At 49.0% G+C, this 18,259-nt stretch overlaps 2 protein-coding genes across 7 annotated transcripts in view; both read right to left on the minus strand.

Moving 5' to 3' along the window:
* Positions 1 to 2,949: 2,949 nt before the first annotated feature.
* Adig (adipogenin) lies at positions 2,950 to 10,414 on the minus strand. Its single transcript, XM_021663703.2, has 3 exons — positions 10,040 to 10,414; positions 7,102 to 7,231; positions 2,950 to 5,664 (listed from the first exon to the last, which is right to left on the minus strand). Exons 1-2 carry the CDS (start codon positions 10,164 to 10,166, stop codon positions 7,116 to 7,118), a joined length of 243 nt encoding a protein of 80 aa, XP_021519378.1. The 5' UTR covers positions 10,167 to 10,414; the 3' UTR covers positions 2,950 to 5,664; positions 7,102 to 7,115.
* A 2,306-nt stretch (positions 10,415 to 12,720) lies between these two features.
* Ralgapb (Ral GTPase activating protein non-catalytic subunit beta) overlaps positions 12,721 to 18,259 on the minus strand; it is an 86,238-nt gene continuing 80,699 nt past the window's right edge. For all 6 annotated transcript variants that reach the window (XM_021663822.2, XM_021663811.2, XM_021663844.2 and 3 more), the window contains 2 exons: positions 17,058 to 17,206; positions 12,721 to 16,377 (listed from right to left, as the gene is read on the minus strand). In XM_021663822.2, the coding sequence (XP_021519497.1) occupies positions 16,184 to 16,377; positions 17,058 to 17,206 (343 nt within the window). In that variant the 3' untranslated portion in view covers positions 12,721 to 16,183. The remainder of the gene's footprint in view (positions 16,378 to 17,057; positions 17,207 to 18,259) is intronic.

An 18,259-nucleotide genomic window follows, 5' to 3' on the forward strand; every position in this document is an offset into this window, starting at 1 on the left:
TCCCTTGTCCTAGGTTTGTCCCAGAGATGACCCCTCCCTGACACACATATACACACTCACATAATTTTTCTATTAAAAAAAAATTAAAAAAATAACCATCCAAACACACACACACCAGACATGAAACATGCTATTGGTGTGGCCACTCTCCCCCGAAGGCCACCCCAACTTCAAAATCAAACCAAAAGGAATGAATAAGGCCAGTGACAGGCATTGCCCAGCGCTCCACCTTGACTTAGTCCCTCCCCACGAGCTTTTGGGAACTGTGACTTCCTCCTCTGTGCAATGGGGGTGGTTACGTTGGCCAAAATACAGAAAACAAGCAGACAGGTGGTACCGAGGGTAGGCAATGGGCAGTGGAATGGAGGATGCCGAGGAGGCAGCACGGGGAGTGGCCAGTGGGAGGTGCCAGAGGCCTCCTGGGAAATTGTGTTCGGGCTGAAAGCTGGATATCTGGTCAGGCTGAGGAGGAGGAGCTGGGGCCTAACTCCCTGGCTTGGCTGGCTTCCTGCTAGAGGAAGCTTCTCAACCACCATGAGAATGAAGGCCAAGGGGCGTTCGGGCACAGGGTGGAAGGAATTCCTGCTGGGGCTGCGGATGTGGAACCGCTGTGTGCCAACCCTCCATCCGCTGAGGATCGTGGGCTCCTCCTCCCCGACCAGAACACCACCTCCTCACACCGAGTCCTGGCTCTCTCTGCTCTCTGGGAAAGCTAACTGCCATGTCCTCCATGAAAGTATATTTACCTTCAGGAAGAGAGGTCCCAGGCATTTCATAGCTAGGAAACGAACTACACAAGAAATCAAGAAATGGAATCGAAGAAACTTAAAATATGGTTCCATAGGAGCTCCTGTGCTAGAACTATGTATGCACGGTCCTACGTGGTAAGATGGAAGGCCCCACCAAGAAAAGAACCACAGCAGCCCTACTTTGCAGGCAGCCATCTCTGGCTCAGTCAGAGCATACAGGTGAACCACCGACCGCTTTCCCAGCACTCCTTCCACAGGGGGAGGAAAAAGAACCACATCACAGGAAGGGAGAGGAGCTAGGGTCCGACTGCTGCCGAGGCCCCTCCCACTGCGTAACGTGAATCAGCGCGAAGGACAGGTGCGAAGCTGGTACATGGTGAGGGTTCATGGAGCTTTGTGTAAGGACTATGGCAGGTGCTTAATAAAGGATGGCTGTGAAGCTGGGCATGGTGGCACACGCCTGTAATCCCAGCACTCAGGGAGGCAAAGGCAGGCAGATCTCTGTGAGTTCGAGGCCAGCCTGGTCTGTCCAAGACAGTCAAGGCTACACAGAGAAAAATAAAAATAATAATAAATGGATGCATAGGTGGGTAGACAGGATGTGGGTGGATGGATAGACATGTGGACAGACGAATGGATGGATGGATGGGCAGACGGATGGAATGCACTGATGGATAGGTAGATGGATGGTGGAAGAATGAGGGGTGGAGTGAAAAATGGCGGAATAAGGGGCTGGAGAAATAGCACATTGGTTAAGAGAATTTCTGCTCTGGTGGCTGGAGTTCCCAACATCCACACTAGTTGGCCCACAACTACTTGTAATCTAATGCCCTCTTCTGTCCAACTTGTACACCTACCCATGCATGATGTTCATACACACACACACACACACACACACACACACACAGAAAATCTTAAGAAAATGGCTGAGTGAGAGAGGGATAATCAGGAGGACCTTTAAGTGAGAAGATTCCTGGCTGCTGGACAGATTGTATGGGTGAGGGGAGGAACGGCTGAGTGTGGGAATGGGAGCCAGCTGAGTGTAAGGATAAATCAGCGAGCCACTGGGGAATGGGGAATGGACGCAGAAATGAACTCCAAGTGAGTAATCTAGGGCCCGAGTAAATGACTAACTCACAACTACAAACCCAGCTGCCAGGAGAAAGCAAGAGTGAGTAATCAGCCTGAATCCTGTGCGAGAAGCTTTGAGCCTCTGGCAGGAAGTGCCGCCTCCCAGCTTCCTGGAGAGTTGTGTGTCTTCAGAATGAAGCCTGGAGGTGGGAATGTTCCACCTCTGCACCCCTGGCAGCATTCCTCAGCCCCGTGGCCCTGTGGCGGGAGTATCGGTCGCGCCGGCTAGGTCGCAGTGGTGACTCAGACCCGTGGGCTCCTGCACCTGGCAGCCTGCCAACACCTCCCTGAGCTGCCTGAGACCTGAACAGCCCTCTTCCTGCTGAACTCCTTCTGTGTCCCTCACACCAGGAGGTCCCAAGGAGCACATTGTGGGCTCAGAATCTGCTCCACACCTCTGTGCCCCACCCCCCACATCACTCCAGGACAGAGCTGTTCCACCCAATGCAGTCCAATGGTGCCTCATCCTGGGGGTGACCAAGGCTGTGGGACTTCTGGCAAATGCCTTAACCTCTCTGAGTCAGAGCATCATTTAAATTAAAACGTTGCCTGTCTTGAGAGTTAGTGTAAGTACTCAGAGAAGCCCTCAGCAAGCACTTCAACTTGTTTCTAGGGGGTCTGGTTTTTTTGTTTGTTTGTTTGTTTTTTATGAAAATTTACAGGCCACTTGTAAAGCGCCAGCCAAGCTCTGTACTCAGAACCCCACATGTCCCTCTGTGCAGATATTAAAGTCCTATCCCCCAGGATCTTAGAATATGGCCATATGTGGACATGGTGTGTTGACAGAGGAACTCAAACAAAGATGAGTCATCAGAGCTGGCTCTGTTCAGCATAAGCAGGGTCCTTGCAGATGGAGTAAATCTGGGGGAGACAGCATGCACACATCCAGGGAGACTGTGAAGACAGTTTTGAGGATGTTGCCTTGAGCCAAGGAACCAAGAGGCAGCCACCAGATGTTGGGGAGCCCCGGAGAGACTCTGACATACAGCCTTTGTTATGCCCAGATCTTAAGGTCCCCAAAGACCATCGTCACCAACACAGTGGATCAGAGAGGAGAGCCCAAAGCAGCTACATGGCAGGGTTTTTATTTGGGGTTTGAGCAAGAACACAGAATTCCCAGCTTAGCAGTTACACGAGTGGATGGCATTCAGCAAGGGCAAGCTTGTTACAAAGTGATTGGCTAACTAACATAGCTAACATTGAGTGAGCTATCTATAGACCTCGGGAATATTAGGTCGGTGGGCTGTCCAGCACAGATGGCCTACCCTGAGGTAAGATACCTTCCCATTCTCATGGTTACCTCCAGGCTCTTCCTTGGGTAGGGAATTTTCTGGTTTTCTTATTCCTGGAATTGGTGACCTATTGTCTAGTTCCTGGGACTGATGACTTTAGGGGGGAGGAGGTCAGGCCCGGTCCTTTCACCTTCAGTGGGCTCAGCCTGCCACGCCCTCACCACACAACCGGCAGCTTCCTCAACTCAGAGATACTGCCTGTTTCTGCTCAAGGCCCCTGGGCGTGCCCCTGGCCCCTGTGCTATGGCTCCCTCGAGGGCACTGTGCTGAGTCCACAGATGAGGACATAAGGCTTGAAGCAATGGTATGAGGAGACTGGAGGGGAAGGGCTGGGAGCGGGAGTCCTGGCTGGTACCCAGAGTTCAGAGTGGAAAATGAGGGCCTGATTGCAGGTGTGACAAGGAGCATGGAACAGTGTAAGAGACCTAGAGACTGACAGAAGGATCCAGGCAAGCACCCCACACAGAGATCCAAACATATCTTCTCCCACCAGTCCAAGGAGCCCTCTCGCCCGCCTTTGCAGATGCAGAAGGGCCTGGCAGCTCCTGCTTTCCCCCAGGGTCCATCCCACATACTTCCAGACAGGTTGGGGCAGTGATCTGGGGCTAGGCTGCATGCCAGGGCTGCAGGCAAGCTGGGCAGTACCAGAGTGTTGAGCAGCAGCTGGGGGATACAGCACTGCAAGTGCTCTATAAATTTCCATTAAAAAAATAGCCAGGCCCCTAGAAACGAGGGCCACTGTGCCTCGTGTGTCAGGGGCAGCTGAAGGGCTTGCTGTGGGTTCTTCTGAGTTCTTCACACTAACAGGACGTGCAATGTCTTCATTTAGATGAAGATGCTCTGTCTCAGAGAGGTTAAGGCATTAGCCAGAAGTCCCACAGCTTAGTAACCGAGCTTGGGGTCACCTCCAGGATGAGACACCACTACACTGCACTGGGTGGAACAGCACCTGTGCCAGGGTTTGTGTAGAAGACCCAGGCAAGGCCAGGGGTCAGCTCCAGCCGTGCTGAGTAGGACCATTACCAAAGGAAGCACAGGCCCATCAGACAGACTAAAGTTCCAAAGGAACCTTGTGTGTGAGCACGTGCACGTATAGGCATGTGAGAACATGAGGATGTGTGTTTGTGAGTCCATGTATGTGCCTGTGTATTGGGGGATATGTAAAGGCTAGAGAAACATGGCCTTCTCAGGCACCCTTTGTGTCACCCTTCATGGGGAGACTCGGCAACTTCTGGAAGCTGCACTGCATGGCTATATCATACACACTACAGCATGTCTTGCACCTTCTGGAACACCGCAGAGGGGCATGTTTGTGGGTGAGGTGTGATCATTGCATCCCGCCGGTCAGAAAGAAGCCCCACCCCAGGGTCAGCTGGGCTCAGACCCTGAAGGGCAGCTGCATTGGTTGGATGAAGAGCACCTGATAATTCCTGCCAGGACCACCGGGAGCCACAGGTAGTTTTGAGGACACTTCGGGTGTTTTGATGGGAGCTGTGAGTGACAGGACCAAAGGAGCAGTAGCAAATGGCCACAGATTAGCAAGTCAGGCTCTGTCCTCTCCAAGGGACATGTCCAGTGGGATGTTGGGGGAGGGACAAAGTGATATCAGCCAGTACCTAGGAAGGTCTCCCCTCCCTGAGCCCATCTTCCTATTGCCTTGGAGTAACCAGAAGGGCTGCAGAAGACTTTGAGAATTCAAGACCCAGGACTTGAAACTACAGCCAGGCACAGTGGCGCATGCCTCTAATCCATGCCTTTAATCTAGAGACAGAGGCAGGCAGGTCTCTGTGAATTTGAGGCCTGCCTGGACTACAAATTCCAGGACAGCCTGGGCTACACCTGTCCCCAGCTCCCCACCTGGGCAGAAAGAACACTGTGGGTCAGCACCTGGCTCAGGGGTCACTCAAGCTGGGTTTGACTCCCTTGTCCCTCCAACATGACTTGGTGAAGTTACTCAATGGCTACGGCCCAGTTTCCCTCTCTGGAACTCAGGGGTAACCGAGATAACCTCCTAGACTGACGGTTGTAGGAGAGCGTGGCTCCCGCAGCTAACACTCATACGTGCTCCTGTGGAAAGGGGGCCACAGCAGACACACTGTAGTCATTCGCACTGCAGTCTAATGAAGGATCGAGCTTGCTGTGTGACACTCAAAGCTCAGAGTGCTTGTCTTTGCCAAGCCAAGGCATGAGGGTGGGACAGTCCAGAGAGAGTCACTGTGAATGAACGGGCATCAGAAGCTCCGTCAGGGCACACACAGTGGGCTCCCCCACTTCTTTAATAGGTATGCAGCAGCTCCTGTGAATTGAGGTAGCCAGCATCCCCTATAAGCTGCTTGGGCCTGGCTCCTCCCTGAAGGGTTCCAGGTCATCTGTGATGATGGAGAATGGATGGTTTGACAAGAGGCTTGGCAGGAATGACTATTGGAGGTTCCAGGAAGGCTCTTCGGGCACCAGTGTTCTCTTCCCGCCATCCACTTGAGCCCAGATGACACCTAGATAAACAAGCCAGGAGTAAATGGTTGTTGGGCTGGGAATAAAAGATAAAATTGGCAGAGCAGTGGTAGGTCGGCAGGGGACAGGGTCCCTTCAATTGGGATATGACTCCATGGTACAGTGCTTGCCTAGTAGGCTTGAGCCTCTGGGTTCAAATCCTGGCACTACTAAGACACCAAAAAAGTTAAAGACAGAGCCAGGGGCAGTGGTGCACACCTGTAATCCCAGCACTCAGGGAGGCAGAGGCAGGCGGATCTCTGCCAGTCCAGGGCAGCCAAGGCTACACATAGAAACCCTGTCTCCAAAAAGTAAATAAAATAAATAAAAGTAAATAGTAAATAAATTAATTAGTAAAAGTAAGTAAGTACGTAAATAAATAAATAAATAAAATAACAAAAGAAAAGTTAAAGACAGCCAAAGCTGAGAGTCAAACTAAGCAGACAGTGGGGCCGCGTGTGATTTTGACAGCCATGAAGCCCAGCCCTGTGCACCAACTCAAGCACATGCTTACGCGTGAGTTTTGCCAGGGAAAGGGCCTCACTTGGCGAGGCTGTTTAACCCTTCTGGGACCCCAAGGTGAGAAGAGGGCTCAGTGAGGGGCTCTGCTTCTCAGTCCCCCCTCTTCCTTGCAGACGAGAGAGCATGGCACCTGACCACACTTCCCAGTAAGGCTGCAGTGAGGGCAGAGAGAAGTGATGTGGGCACCCTGAAGGAGACAGACTCATCAGGGCCTGCTGCCATGGCTGGGTGTGAAGGAGCCTGCAGGCTGAGGCCTGAGGTGGTGGCCAGAGCAGCTGATCCATGGCGGGGAGGGAGAGAGGGAGGAAGAGGAGGGGTTGAGGCCACTGGGCTTTGCTTTGTGGGTGGCAGTGGGAATGGAGAACCCCACCCATCCAGGACATGGAGAGCTGAGGTGGACAGATGACAGAGCTCAGAGGAAGATTAGACTGACGATGTGTTTTTGGATGCCACTGCCTGGAGATGGCATTTAGCTCAATGGGAATGGCTGCCAAGGCTGTGTTCCTCTGGGTGAACTCTTTAGCCACCCTGAACCCCAAGTTCCCACCTGTACATGAGGGTGAGAAAGTGTTTGCAAAACTTACTGTAGACCCTGCCTGCTCCTCCAGCTGTATACCGTAGGCCCTGCCTCCTCTCCAGCTGTACACTATAGGCCCTGTGCCTCCTTATTCAACTGTAGATAATAAACATGCTCCAAGAACCCAGATCGCCCAGTCCCAGCGTGTCTATGTCTGTGTATCTGCTCTTTCTTCATACCCACACTGCCCCAGTCAGATCAAGTCCCTGAAGACAAAAAGAATGACATCTTCAGCAAGGACAAGGCACAGGGTGTCCACACAGCATATCTCCAACGACCAGCTGCTGGGGTCTCGTGCAGGCCCAGGGTCCTCTTGCAGCCTCCCTGACAAAGGCCTTACCTGGAATGGCAGGCTCAACAGTGGGTCCTGTCCTCCTGGTCATGGACTGGCCCCTCACAGCCTGACTCTGCTGGTCTTTTGCTCCAGGGCTCCCAGTTGAAGCATAAATCTGAATCATTTTCCTTTGAATCTGCGGAGACCCGAGACAAAGCTCCTGGGGTGGGCTCAGCCTGTAGCGCTCCCCCACTCGAAAGCAGTTACCTGCTACTCCTGAGGTCCCTGTGGTCCTTTATGAGGCCAGAGGCTGGTGTGTGTGTGTGGGGGGGGGCATCCCTAAGATGTCATGGCCTTCCTAGGAGGAAGACTGTCTCAGAGAGAGAGGCCAGATCCTCCTACTGAACACAGAAGGACCCAGGTGCATGGATGCCCCACTGCTGCAGTCCGAATGGGAAATAACCTGCACAGGATCATGGGAGCTCTCGGCCCCAGCTAGTGGTGCTGCTTTGGCAGGAAGTGGAGCCTCTGGAGGGTGTGGGGAGCTGGGGACCACCTGGAGGTTTTACTGCCCTGCTCCTCTTACTTTTTCTCGGCTTCCTGACTAAGGTGATGTGAGTGCACCCCAAACTCTGCCACACCCTTCCCACGAGCCACAATGAAACCTTTCTTCCCTAAGTGGCTTGTCAGGTTTTTTGTTTTGTTTTGTTTTGTTTTGTCGTACTCATGAGACTGATAACTAATGCACCTGCTGTATTGGGCATCATCCAGGAGAGACACTGAAGAGACACCGAGTCACTGACCTTTCCACCATTCACCTTCTTGGCCAGTCCTGACCAAATATCTGTGATCTCTCCTGCTTTGTGGTGAACACATGTGTGAACGCAAGAATTCCTGAAAGCACACACGTGTATCCAGAGAGGGCTGGATGGCTCAACCGCCACACCCACTTCCCAGGAAACCTGCTCCAGCCACTCAGTGGCACACCAGAAGCTGATAACGAAGCCTTATCTAGATCTCTCAGCTTGCATGATGACAGAAAACTACAGGCCTGGGTTTGTAGTCCAGCTGCGGCCCACCAAACCACCTTGTGCCAGCACAAGAGCAGAACGCACAGGGAAACAAAGAGTTAGAAGAAGTCATGGCAGGGTGCTGCCACCTCCGAGTGGCCGACTTTCCTGAAGATCAAAGAGCCTGTTTCACAGGTGGAGGTAAGCTGTCCCCTCCAGGGAAGCCACCCAAAGCCACTCCTATACTCCCCGACACAGTGACACAACCACCACTGACTCAGGCAGCACACACTGAGGCTGCAAGCACCTACTATGTGTCACATGCACAGGTACTTGGCTTCCTGCACCAAGAGCTCTAGACCTAGTAAAGCATCTCTTCAGCCTGAAAGATTTGTATGTGTGGTGGGGAGGAGGAGTGGGGGATATGATTACCTTCACTTGTGGTGAGGAAACTGAGGCTTGGGCAGCCCATACGTGTAGCATTTGAAGTTTGCACTGATAACTCTTCATAGGCCGTGACCTTGGGCAGGTTTGCTTCTCCTTTCCAAGCCTTAGTTTCCCCAACTGGCCAATAAGGATTCTTTCACAGGGTTATTCTCAGGATTGGAGGGAGGTGGTGTTAGGCACCTGGTGGTGACGGGTGATGATGTCAGAGTTCACTAGGCAACCTAGCCTAACAGATGGTATGCATCACACATTTAGTATAACTTCTAAGTATTCAAACGAGGTCAACTTCACTATAAACTATCAATGAATAAGACTGATACCAGACTCCAGAGAAACAGGCGTTTGGAGAGAGGATGTCATGAACCCCAGATCCCTTTCAAAGTTGCTACACAGCTGTAGATGACCTGATCCTCTCGTCTTTGCCTCCTGAATGCTACCACGTGCTACCATGACAGCACTACCACGCAGTGCTGGAGACCAAACCCATGGCTTCCTACTCTGCAGGCATATTCTACCAGCCTACACCCCAGCCAGAGATCCATTTGACTCCCCTAACTACCAGGCCCAATGCCTGACTGGGCCCCAACCAACCCTGAAAGTGTGGCGAATAAGCTTAAAACGTGTTTTTTGTTGTTGTTTTTGTTTTCAGAACCCCGAGGTCCTCCGAGGCTCTCACCAGCAAATCCCAGTCATGAGACCACTAGCAACCCACACAAGACAGATCAGGGGGCAGGTTGTGCAGGGTGCCGCTCATATTGCCTCAGTAACTTGTGACCAGAGCTGGCAGAAAGCTGGGCACATTCTTGCCCAGTCGGCCTAAGGTCACAGCACCAAGAAGCAGAGAAAGAAAAACATCTGGGTTAAAGGGGATATTCATGGGGACAGGGAACCTCTGGACATATCCCACCCCACCAGCCTCCTGGCCTCTTTCATGGCCAGTTATGTCTGGGCCTTTAGCTTAGCGGTTCTCAACCTTCCTAATGCTGTGACCCCACCATAAAATTACTTACACCGTAGCTGTAATTCCACTACTGTTATGAATCATAATATAAATATCTCATATGTGACCCCTGTAAAAGAAAGGGTCATTCAACCCTTTGGAGAGGTTGTGACCCACAGATTGAGAGCCATTGCTTTAGCTATGCTTGCCTAGTGTGCTGAGGTCAGGACCATCGCCAGCAAGTTCCCATGAGCCTGTGTCCCAGAGAAGGCCAGCTCTTCTCTGAGTTTGGTCTGGCCAAAAAACAAATAAACAAAAAACCAGAATAGTATGTGAGCAGCCCCCAATACAGGAAAGGCTGCTATGTCCTGCTGTGCAAGCGTCTCAGTGAAGCTGAGAGCCAGCGCAGGCTCTGCTCAGTGCCTTTTGCACAGACGGGGGCAACTTTTCTAATTCAGCAGTCCAGCCTAGGCACTAGCAGTGGCACTGAGGGGCTGCACCTAACATGCTGTGCAATCCCCCTCCCCTGCCTCTCCCCTGTAGTTGTTTATCCCGTTTAGGGCCCTGCCCAGCTATAAAATAAGGAGTTCAGCCTGACCCAGCTCACCTTGACCAAGTAAGAAGTGTAACCAGACGATCATCAAGAACAGCAGCAAACTCACGGGCAGGCAGAGCCAGAAAACCAGGAAAGAGAGCGTGAGGTCATTCACCAGCGGCACCAGTGGGTACTTCATTTTGCATCGGTGGCCAGGCAGGGCCACCTGGATTGCTGACTGCCCCTGAGGACCTAGCAGCAGGCAGGAACCTTAGAGCCACGCTCTGCTTTCAGCCCAATTGTGACTTACGTGAGTATGATGTAACAAGAAGTCACAGCATCTCGGGCAGAGAGCCTGCAGGGAAGGAAACTGAGGGGGATTGGCTGGGAGACACTCTGGCTTGGAGAGGCCCAGGCTCTTGAGAAGGGTGGCCAGGGCTGAACTGGCCCAGCAGCCACTGGGCTGCTGGCCTTCTTATGAAAGGGAACTGTGAGTCTTTGTGAGCCTCTGACCTTCTTATGAAAGCGAACTGAGTAATCCTAAAGTCAGATAAACAGACAGGACAAACAGCATGTAAGGTGCTTGCATACTCATGGTTACAGTGTGGCCAGGAACCAGCTAGGTCCCTGGGTCCTTTCTCCCAGTAGTACATACATACACACATATACTGCCAAGTTCGTGGGACAAAGGACTGTAGGAAATGGAGGGAGCTTAGTGCTGAAAGGAAGAGGCTGGGTAGCTCCAGCAGCAGCTGCTGCACAGCAAAGACAGGTCTAGCATTGCCACGCTGCCCACCTTGCCAACAGCCCAAAATCTGGCTGTTGTGTATGTGGGCGGTGTGGAGTCTCCCAAGTTCAAATTAGGAGATTCAGGGGGTGGGGTGTAAAACACTTGCTCCACAGAGTTGGGATCTCTGGAATCCACATCAAGTCAGCTGGACTTGCTGGCCTGCCTGTAATCCCAGCAGAGGCTGGGAACCCTAGAGCACGCTGGCTAGCCAGAATATCTGAAATAGCAAGTTCCACTCAGCAAGAGCGCCTGTCTCAAGATATAAGGTAGAGACAGATGAGGAAAATACCTTGGGAGCATACTCCCTCCATGTACACACAAATGGAATCAAACGTCGTTAGAATATTGTAGGCTAAATCTGTCAGGTCACTCACTGTGCAGCCACTTAAAACAGTAATTTAGTCATTTAGAAGTTTCGCCACCTACCCTTACTGGGAATTTTAGTGAGGGGCTTCTAAAAACTTGCCCCCTTATCTCAGTGGGCAAGACAACTCAAATGCCATCCTCCTCTCACCTGGCCTGTTAGTCGGCTATCCAAGTATTTACTAAAGTTTGTGGCAGTAATTAGGCACTGGGGGTGAGAAGTCTGTAATAGACTGGCTGGCGCACAATCTTCAGAAGATGGATGAGGCCTGGAGGTAACATTAAACATGCCAGTTCCTAGGCTCATCCTCATTCACCAAGGCTCAACTACTAAAAGTGAGTCAGGACTGAGGGGAGGCAGGCTGGACTTGGGAGAACACAGCATCTCAATAGCTGCAAGTCACAGGTTGAAGTCAAGTCACTGAGTGGGAAGCTGATGCATCAAGTTGGGTGTTAAGATGGTGTCACGGGGGGAATGCACCAATCTATAGGGAACCAGGCTAGGCTGAGTAAGGGGAGAAGAGCTGACACTTGACTTCGTGGCTTATCGGGAGTTTCAGCCTTACTAAGTGGTAGACCCATAGAAGAGGTCTGGGCAAACAGTATTAAAAAATCCATCAGAAAGCAGCACACAGGCAGGGAGCGCAGAATGCAGGCCCAGAGGCCAGAAAAGGAGCAGCTAGGCTGGGTTTTCTAGGTGCTGGGTCAGGTGTTGGGTCAGAGAGCTGAGCTACAGAGGCAGAAAATTTTGAGCACATATTTTTGGCTATGAAACCTTCCCAGACACCAAAATACAGCCACTGAAGCCAGCTTCTTTGGCCAATGGTCCCAGCTGGAGGCCGTGTGGCTGGCAAGCAGAGCTGGTGTTAAAAGAAAACAACAACAAAAAAGTACAAGGTGACTCTGGGTCCCAGGCCGTTCGGATGCAGGAGAGCAGCTTGCGTGGTTGGTACACATTGGAGGGGTGGCTCTGGGTGGCGGCAAGCACTCCAACAGCTTTTGCTTACGTTCCCAAGCCTCGCCAGGCCACCATCACCTACGCCCCAGGCTTACGGGCCTAACACGTTCCCTGTAATATTTTCTGCAGCCAACCTGTGCAAAGGGGCAGTGAGGTCATGGGGTGACATCTGTGGCTTCCCTCGTTGGAAATGCCCTGCTGTGCCAGTTAATTTTCTCTATAAGCAGAGAACCCCAGCTCCCAGTATTTGTAACTTGGTGCTATATGCTCCTGTAAGCAGTAGAGAGCATGTACTTTTCTCTTAAAATTCACCTACTTCTGAGTATTTCAGAAAAACAACCAACAGAGTGAAAACCTATTTTACTTAAAATGGAGCAGACTCCCCTGGAGAGGGCTTGAGTGCCATGCAGGAGCCAGCCCTGTGGCCTGGCACCAAACAGGAGCCAGGCCCAGGACCTGTCACCAAAAGCACACACAAGTTATTAGATAAGAAGCTCCTTAAAATTTAATTGACTGCATGTGTTACATTCAATATCCCCGTGGGTTTCCTGTGGACAGAGGACAGGCATAAATACAAACAGCTCCGCACCTTCTAGCCAGACTGACGCAGATCCAACACAGGCAGCGAGGGACACAGGCACACCTTCATATTTACATCTCCTTTACTTTACAAGTCAGTGACAGAAATATTTACAGAAAATACAATAGGAAAAAGATCCCATCTTGGCAATATACTGAAATTCATACAAATTGTAAATATGGTTTCGAGCAAATAATGATACTTAGTTTTTTAGCCACAACTGCCAAGCCCTTCAGAGGAGGAAGATGCCTTGGTCACTGTGGAGACAAGGAACTTGATTTGCTTCAACAAATAGGTATTGGGCGCCTACTGTATGCAAGGCACTGTGGAATCCCAAATTACACATTTTCCCTCCCCATTAAAAACCATGTCTGAAGAACAAGGGTGGCTATTCTGAGAAAACCCTATGCAGTGCATGGCTCTACCTGCAGTGAGACCAGAGTCCGCTGTCCAGGTGGCTCCCTCAGGAAGAGGGGCTGTCGGGAAGTGCTGGAAACAGACCAGTGAATGCCAATGGTCACTGTCAACATAGAAGTTCTGGCCTGAACAGGCTTTAAATCCTAAGGGCCAACTGCTGCCAGGAGAGTGGCAAATAACAGCTGTCACCACCGATCCAGCTCTGCCCAAGGCTAACTCTGTGGGAAGTTCTACTTTTCAATAGGAATAAACACCCTGTAAAACTCATCACTGGAGAGCTCAGCTCATAGACAGGGGAGCTGTTCTTCCAGGCTGTCCTACTACCTCCCTGTTGGCCAGACACCAAGAGGGCCAGCCAGAGTGTAGGCATTTTTACATGGGAGTCCAGAGATGGAGCTACCCTAAAATGGAGGAACTGGAAGAGGGGATACTCACATACACATGTGCATTGCACATGCATCTGTATGGCTGGGTTGGGCCACCCTATCACTGCAGTTTTTCTTTTCAAGAGGAGAAAGGTCTTAAGAGGAAACTCTAGACAGAAGGTGACTAGGCAAGGTGACTATGAGGACTGAAGAGGTTAAGAGCCCTGTTTCCTATGCTCCCAGCCAAAGCAGACCACCCCCTCCCTAGCTTCAGAAGTGAACAGAAGGGGCCACCCTTCTGTTGGGAAATGTTTTCCTCTTTGAGAGTGCCTGGGCATCCAAGTACAGTGACTGAACAGTTTAAGTCACAGTCCAGACTAGTCCCAGTTTCCCCCCAAAGTTTCTGAGCCTGTGCTGGCAAATTTATCAAGTGAACTACAAAGATTATTGTTAGGTACTACGTATATTCCTCTGACATGATTCTGTTCAAAGTGATCTTAGCGCAGGCAGGAGGGTGAACTCAGTGAGCAAGGTTCCAAACCACTCTGAAAAGGCCCAAGGTTCTTCTTACCCACTCCTTTGTTGGGTAGATGGTGTGTGGAGCAGAGGGAACCAGTGAGGGGGCGCATTCCAAATTGTTGGCTGTGCACACCAAGATTTCTCTCCCTCAGGGGTATGCAGCCCTCATTCCCTGGGGAACCACCACATGCCCCAGATTTCAAACTACATCTGCCATGGTTGTTCTCTTACCAAACCCATCAGAATTACAAAGAGTTATCAGAAATTAAAGTCAACATAAGGGGAAAGGCCAGTAACCCCACTCCAACACACATAACCCATGATGTAATTTAGACAATACCCAAACAAGAGTTTTTCAGAATAATCACACCGGGGAAGTGCATCCTTATCAGCTATTTGTAGCCGCTGGAATGTTATAAGTTGTATGTGTAAGGACTCTTTGTTCACCTCGGAGAGAACAAGAAACCATTTTCCCCATGACGTCAATCTCAAAGTATCTTAAAAGTTGTTCAATTTCACCTATTGTGGCTTAATTACTAGAATATTTTTAGGGTAAAACTCACTAATTTTTACCTTTTCCCCACCTTATGCTATCACCTGGAAACATTAGTTTATTGCCTGTATCAAAAAGAAATCAAAGATGAAACACTATATGCTTTGAATGGAAATTGGACTCATGGAGGGTGGACATTAAGGACAAGGAAGACAAGGCAGGTGCCTGTACCTGAGCTGAGAATAAAAAAGGGTGATGGTGGCAAACTTCAGACCAAAGGCTACTAAAGCCCCCATTCCTGCTCAGAGATGGCAGAACACAGACTTCTAGAATGGAGGCACCTGCACAGGGGGAACAGGACCAACTCTGCACCAAACATCCTAGGAAAAGAACAAAACCTCAAACCAAACAGGAGTGCTGATCTATAGACTTTAATGACAACAGAGGGCCAGTGGGAACAACCCTGTTCAACTCTGTTCAACTCCTTGGACTATAAATGTCACTTGTTTTCTAAGACAAATAATCTTACTGAAGGAGAAAGAACATAAAAATAGGCATATACTGAGCACTGTAACAGAAGTCCTTCTAAAACAATTTGGTTCTAGCCACCTCCTAAGCTTTGTCCCTGGCAGATATGGAGCAGAGAGGTGACAGAAATATTCCAGAGCCTTAGCAGGGACTTGTGCCTTCCGAAGGCTAGGCCCAGAAACATAACAGTAGCAGCCACCTAAGGACGAGCCACCAACTTCTGTGGACTGTGGCCCAGGTGCCCTCTAAAAGAGAGCTGAGTGAATGGCAGTGGGACACTACTTCTCGAACCACAAATTAGAACCTCATCAACTACTGCAGCTTGCTGCTTGGTCCCAAAATAAATGATGAAGCCAAATAATGTTCAGACCCTGCTGTGAACTCACATTTCTTGGTATGTAATCGAGGAACCACGTCTAACCATCATCATGCCATTAAACTGAACAGCAGTGGAGAAGGGAGGCACTGCTGCTCTCACACCTTTTAAACCCCACAAACATGACTAGTATACATCAGAGAATACAGCTGTGCCTCCATTTCCCATCTGCCTTATAAGAAGCTGAGGCCATGTGACAGATCTCCACGGCAATGAGAGGGACAACTTGCTTAAATATGGAGAGCAGATAGGACATATTTTAATGTCAGACATATCTGATCAAAACCCATTTGTTTTGACCTCTGTCAGTGTGACAGGGGTGACAAGTGGATGGACACATGACAATGCTGCAGCCTTTTCTTTTCCCCGGTGTCAACTTGAGCCTAAAAAGTTCTGGAAGATTCTCAGATTTTAACTTTGAATACACCCTCCTAAAAAGCGAGGTATAAAACTATCTTCAGCTTCTAACTTGCAAACTTGTTGACACTACCAATGCATGTATTTAACTGATGCATAAAAGCCTTTCTCTTCACAAGGCTTGTATTTTACTAAAATTGTCACGTTTAAAAGAAAGTTTATGGCTAAAATGCTCGTTGTCATTTTCAGCAGGAGTGTGACTGTGCATGGTCCATTCACTGGAAGGCTGGGAGTCCTTAAGCCAGTAGCTTCACACCATGTTTCTTCTGGTGACTCAAAAGTGAGCTCTTGAGAGTGATTCGCTTTTATTTTTACAGGATGATCTTGCTTTGATGTTAGAGCCCATTCCAGAGTTCACTGATCCGTGTTAGAGCTCACTCCAGAGTTCACTGATCCGGACAAACTGTGCTCTAAGAACTGCAGTTCTTGAGTCCAACTTCCTGGAAAAGGGCAGTATAAAACTCTGGTTCCAACTGCTTATTCCGGTATTTGTTGACAATGTCAGTGATTTTCTGTTTCCGACGGACATGTGGTGGACTGTAGGAATCACTCTCCAGTCGCTTTCTTCTACAAATGTTTATTACAGTCTGCCTCACCAGAAAGCCTTGAAAACAGGTGAGAATAACTGTTAGCTGTCAGGTTAGCTGTGTTCAGGAGACTCATTTTCTGAGTACTCCAACTCTTTCACTGCAATCCTGCATTTTCTCACCTCAGAAATAAACATGGCACCAAGATAAAACAGTTGAGAGACATCAGCACGGGATGAGAGTCAAAGCCTTATCTTCCAGAGCCCATGTCCTCTGCACCAGGACAACTGTTTTCATCTTTCTAATCCTGGCAGTTAGCAAAGGCCCATTTGTATCACTCAAGTTTAAACATGAAAATAACCCCAGCCCTTCTTATAAGGCAATAGCATTTTCTACATGCAGGGACTATTAAGGAATAAGACTATTTCCTTAATTTTACTTATTTGTGGTTTATGAAAGTGTTAAAGGCAGTGATAGTAGCCACTGACATCCTACACTCCAATAACCTCCCAGCCCCACCCATACCTGAAGCCCTACTTAAATTCAGTGGGGTGGACATACACACACTCTCGACATAAAAAGAATGTTGTCAGGGTTTCAGTAGGACAAAGCATGAGGCAAGGTACTATGGGGTGAAAAGGACTAAAATTCCTTAAATACATGTATGAGACTATCAAAGAATAAAAATAAAATTGAAAGATGAGGGAGAAAAGAATCAAGCAGGAACCCAGCCCTTCAGTACACATAAAGTCCTTACCAAGTGCTCGTCGGCTGACTATCATCCCATCAACCAGAGGGATGACCATGTTAAATTTTCCAGTAGCTCCTTGAATTTTTATCCGGAACAATCCAGTGTTTAAAGGGTGGATGAAGATTACTGGGACTTCTTTTTCAAGAGTTGTAGATCTTAGAAAAGATAAGTCTTTTTACTTCAGATAAACTAGAGTCTTTCCTATGTGGTATAAGAATACATACCAGAGCCTGGGGACCTATTGTTAGTAAAGTTTGAGCAGAGTCCACTCACAATCCTTTTCCTGGGAAGCCATGCTGCTGTGGCTTGAAACCATTGGCCATAAGCACTAATTCCTGGGGTTAGGCTTTTTAAATATCAAAGAGAGTCTGAAAAATATTCTTAAAAGACCACTCACTTCTAATGATGTGGAGTAGAAAGGCCAGGAAGATATATCGTAGAGGGGTAAACATCTGGCAGCCAACTACAAGACTTTTGTTCAGTCCCTTGTTGCAGGTGCAGAAGTATGGCTATTAAACCGTCAAGGCAAAGCCCAGAGTACAAGCAGGAACAGCAAAAGCCCAATGTGGGAAATCTAGATATAATTTTCCCCCCACAAGACAGGGGTTGAGATAAATCTGGAAAAACAGTATGCTAAGAGAATTGAGTCAGGTGTAAGATGACAAATTCTTCATAGTAGCATTTATTTAAACAATATAAAATAAAGTCAGAGAGCAAAAGGTGCGTAAAGACAGAAGTGGAAAGGTTTTTATTGGAAGAATACAAAAATTCAGTTATGCAGAGTGAGTAAGTCCTAGAGGTCAACTGTCTACTGTTCCGGGTAAAGCTATACCATACTGTATAATTAAAAACCTAAGAGGGCAGATCAAATAGTAATAATAATAATGATAATAATATGGGTGGCAGGAGGCTTTTGGAGATGGTAGGTGTATCTATGACATATATTATGGTGATGGTTTCATGTGTACATACCTCCAAAATTAGCAAATTTAACACACCAAAAATGTACAATTTTCTGTATAGTAATCATACTTCAATAAAGTAGATTTTTACTTTTATTTTTTTCTGATGGTCTCCCTATGTAGCTCATGCTGTTTTTCCCTTGCCAGAATTCCTGGGACTATTGGAATAGCTAACAAGTGTAGTCTATCAAATACTCAAACATGGAAATAAGGGCCACAGGTATGCCATCTTGCTAACCCTTTCTT

This window comes from Meriones unguiculatus, chromosome 4 (assembly GCF_030254825.1).
Source record: "Meriones unguiculatus strain TT.TT164.6M chromosome 4, Bangor_MerUng_6.1, whole genome shotgun sequence".
NCBI classification, from domain to species: domain Eukaryota; kingdom Metazoa; phylum Chordata; class Mammalia; order Rodentia; family Muridae; genus Meriones; species Meriones unguiculatus.

Bases quoted from the DNA above. Each gene is read 5' to 3' on its own strand.
- Adig (XM_021663703.2), bottom strand. From the start codon at position 10,166: ATGAAGTACCCACTGGTGCCGCTGGTGAATGACCTCACGCTCTCTTTC. The intron at 7,232-10,039 runs GTGAGCTGGGTC...GGGTCTCCGCAG, and splicing joins ACACTTCTTACTTGGTCAAG to ATTCAAAGGAAAATGATTCA.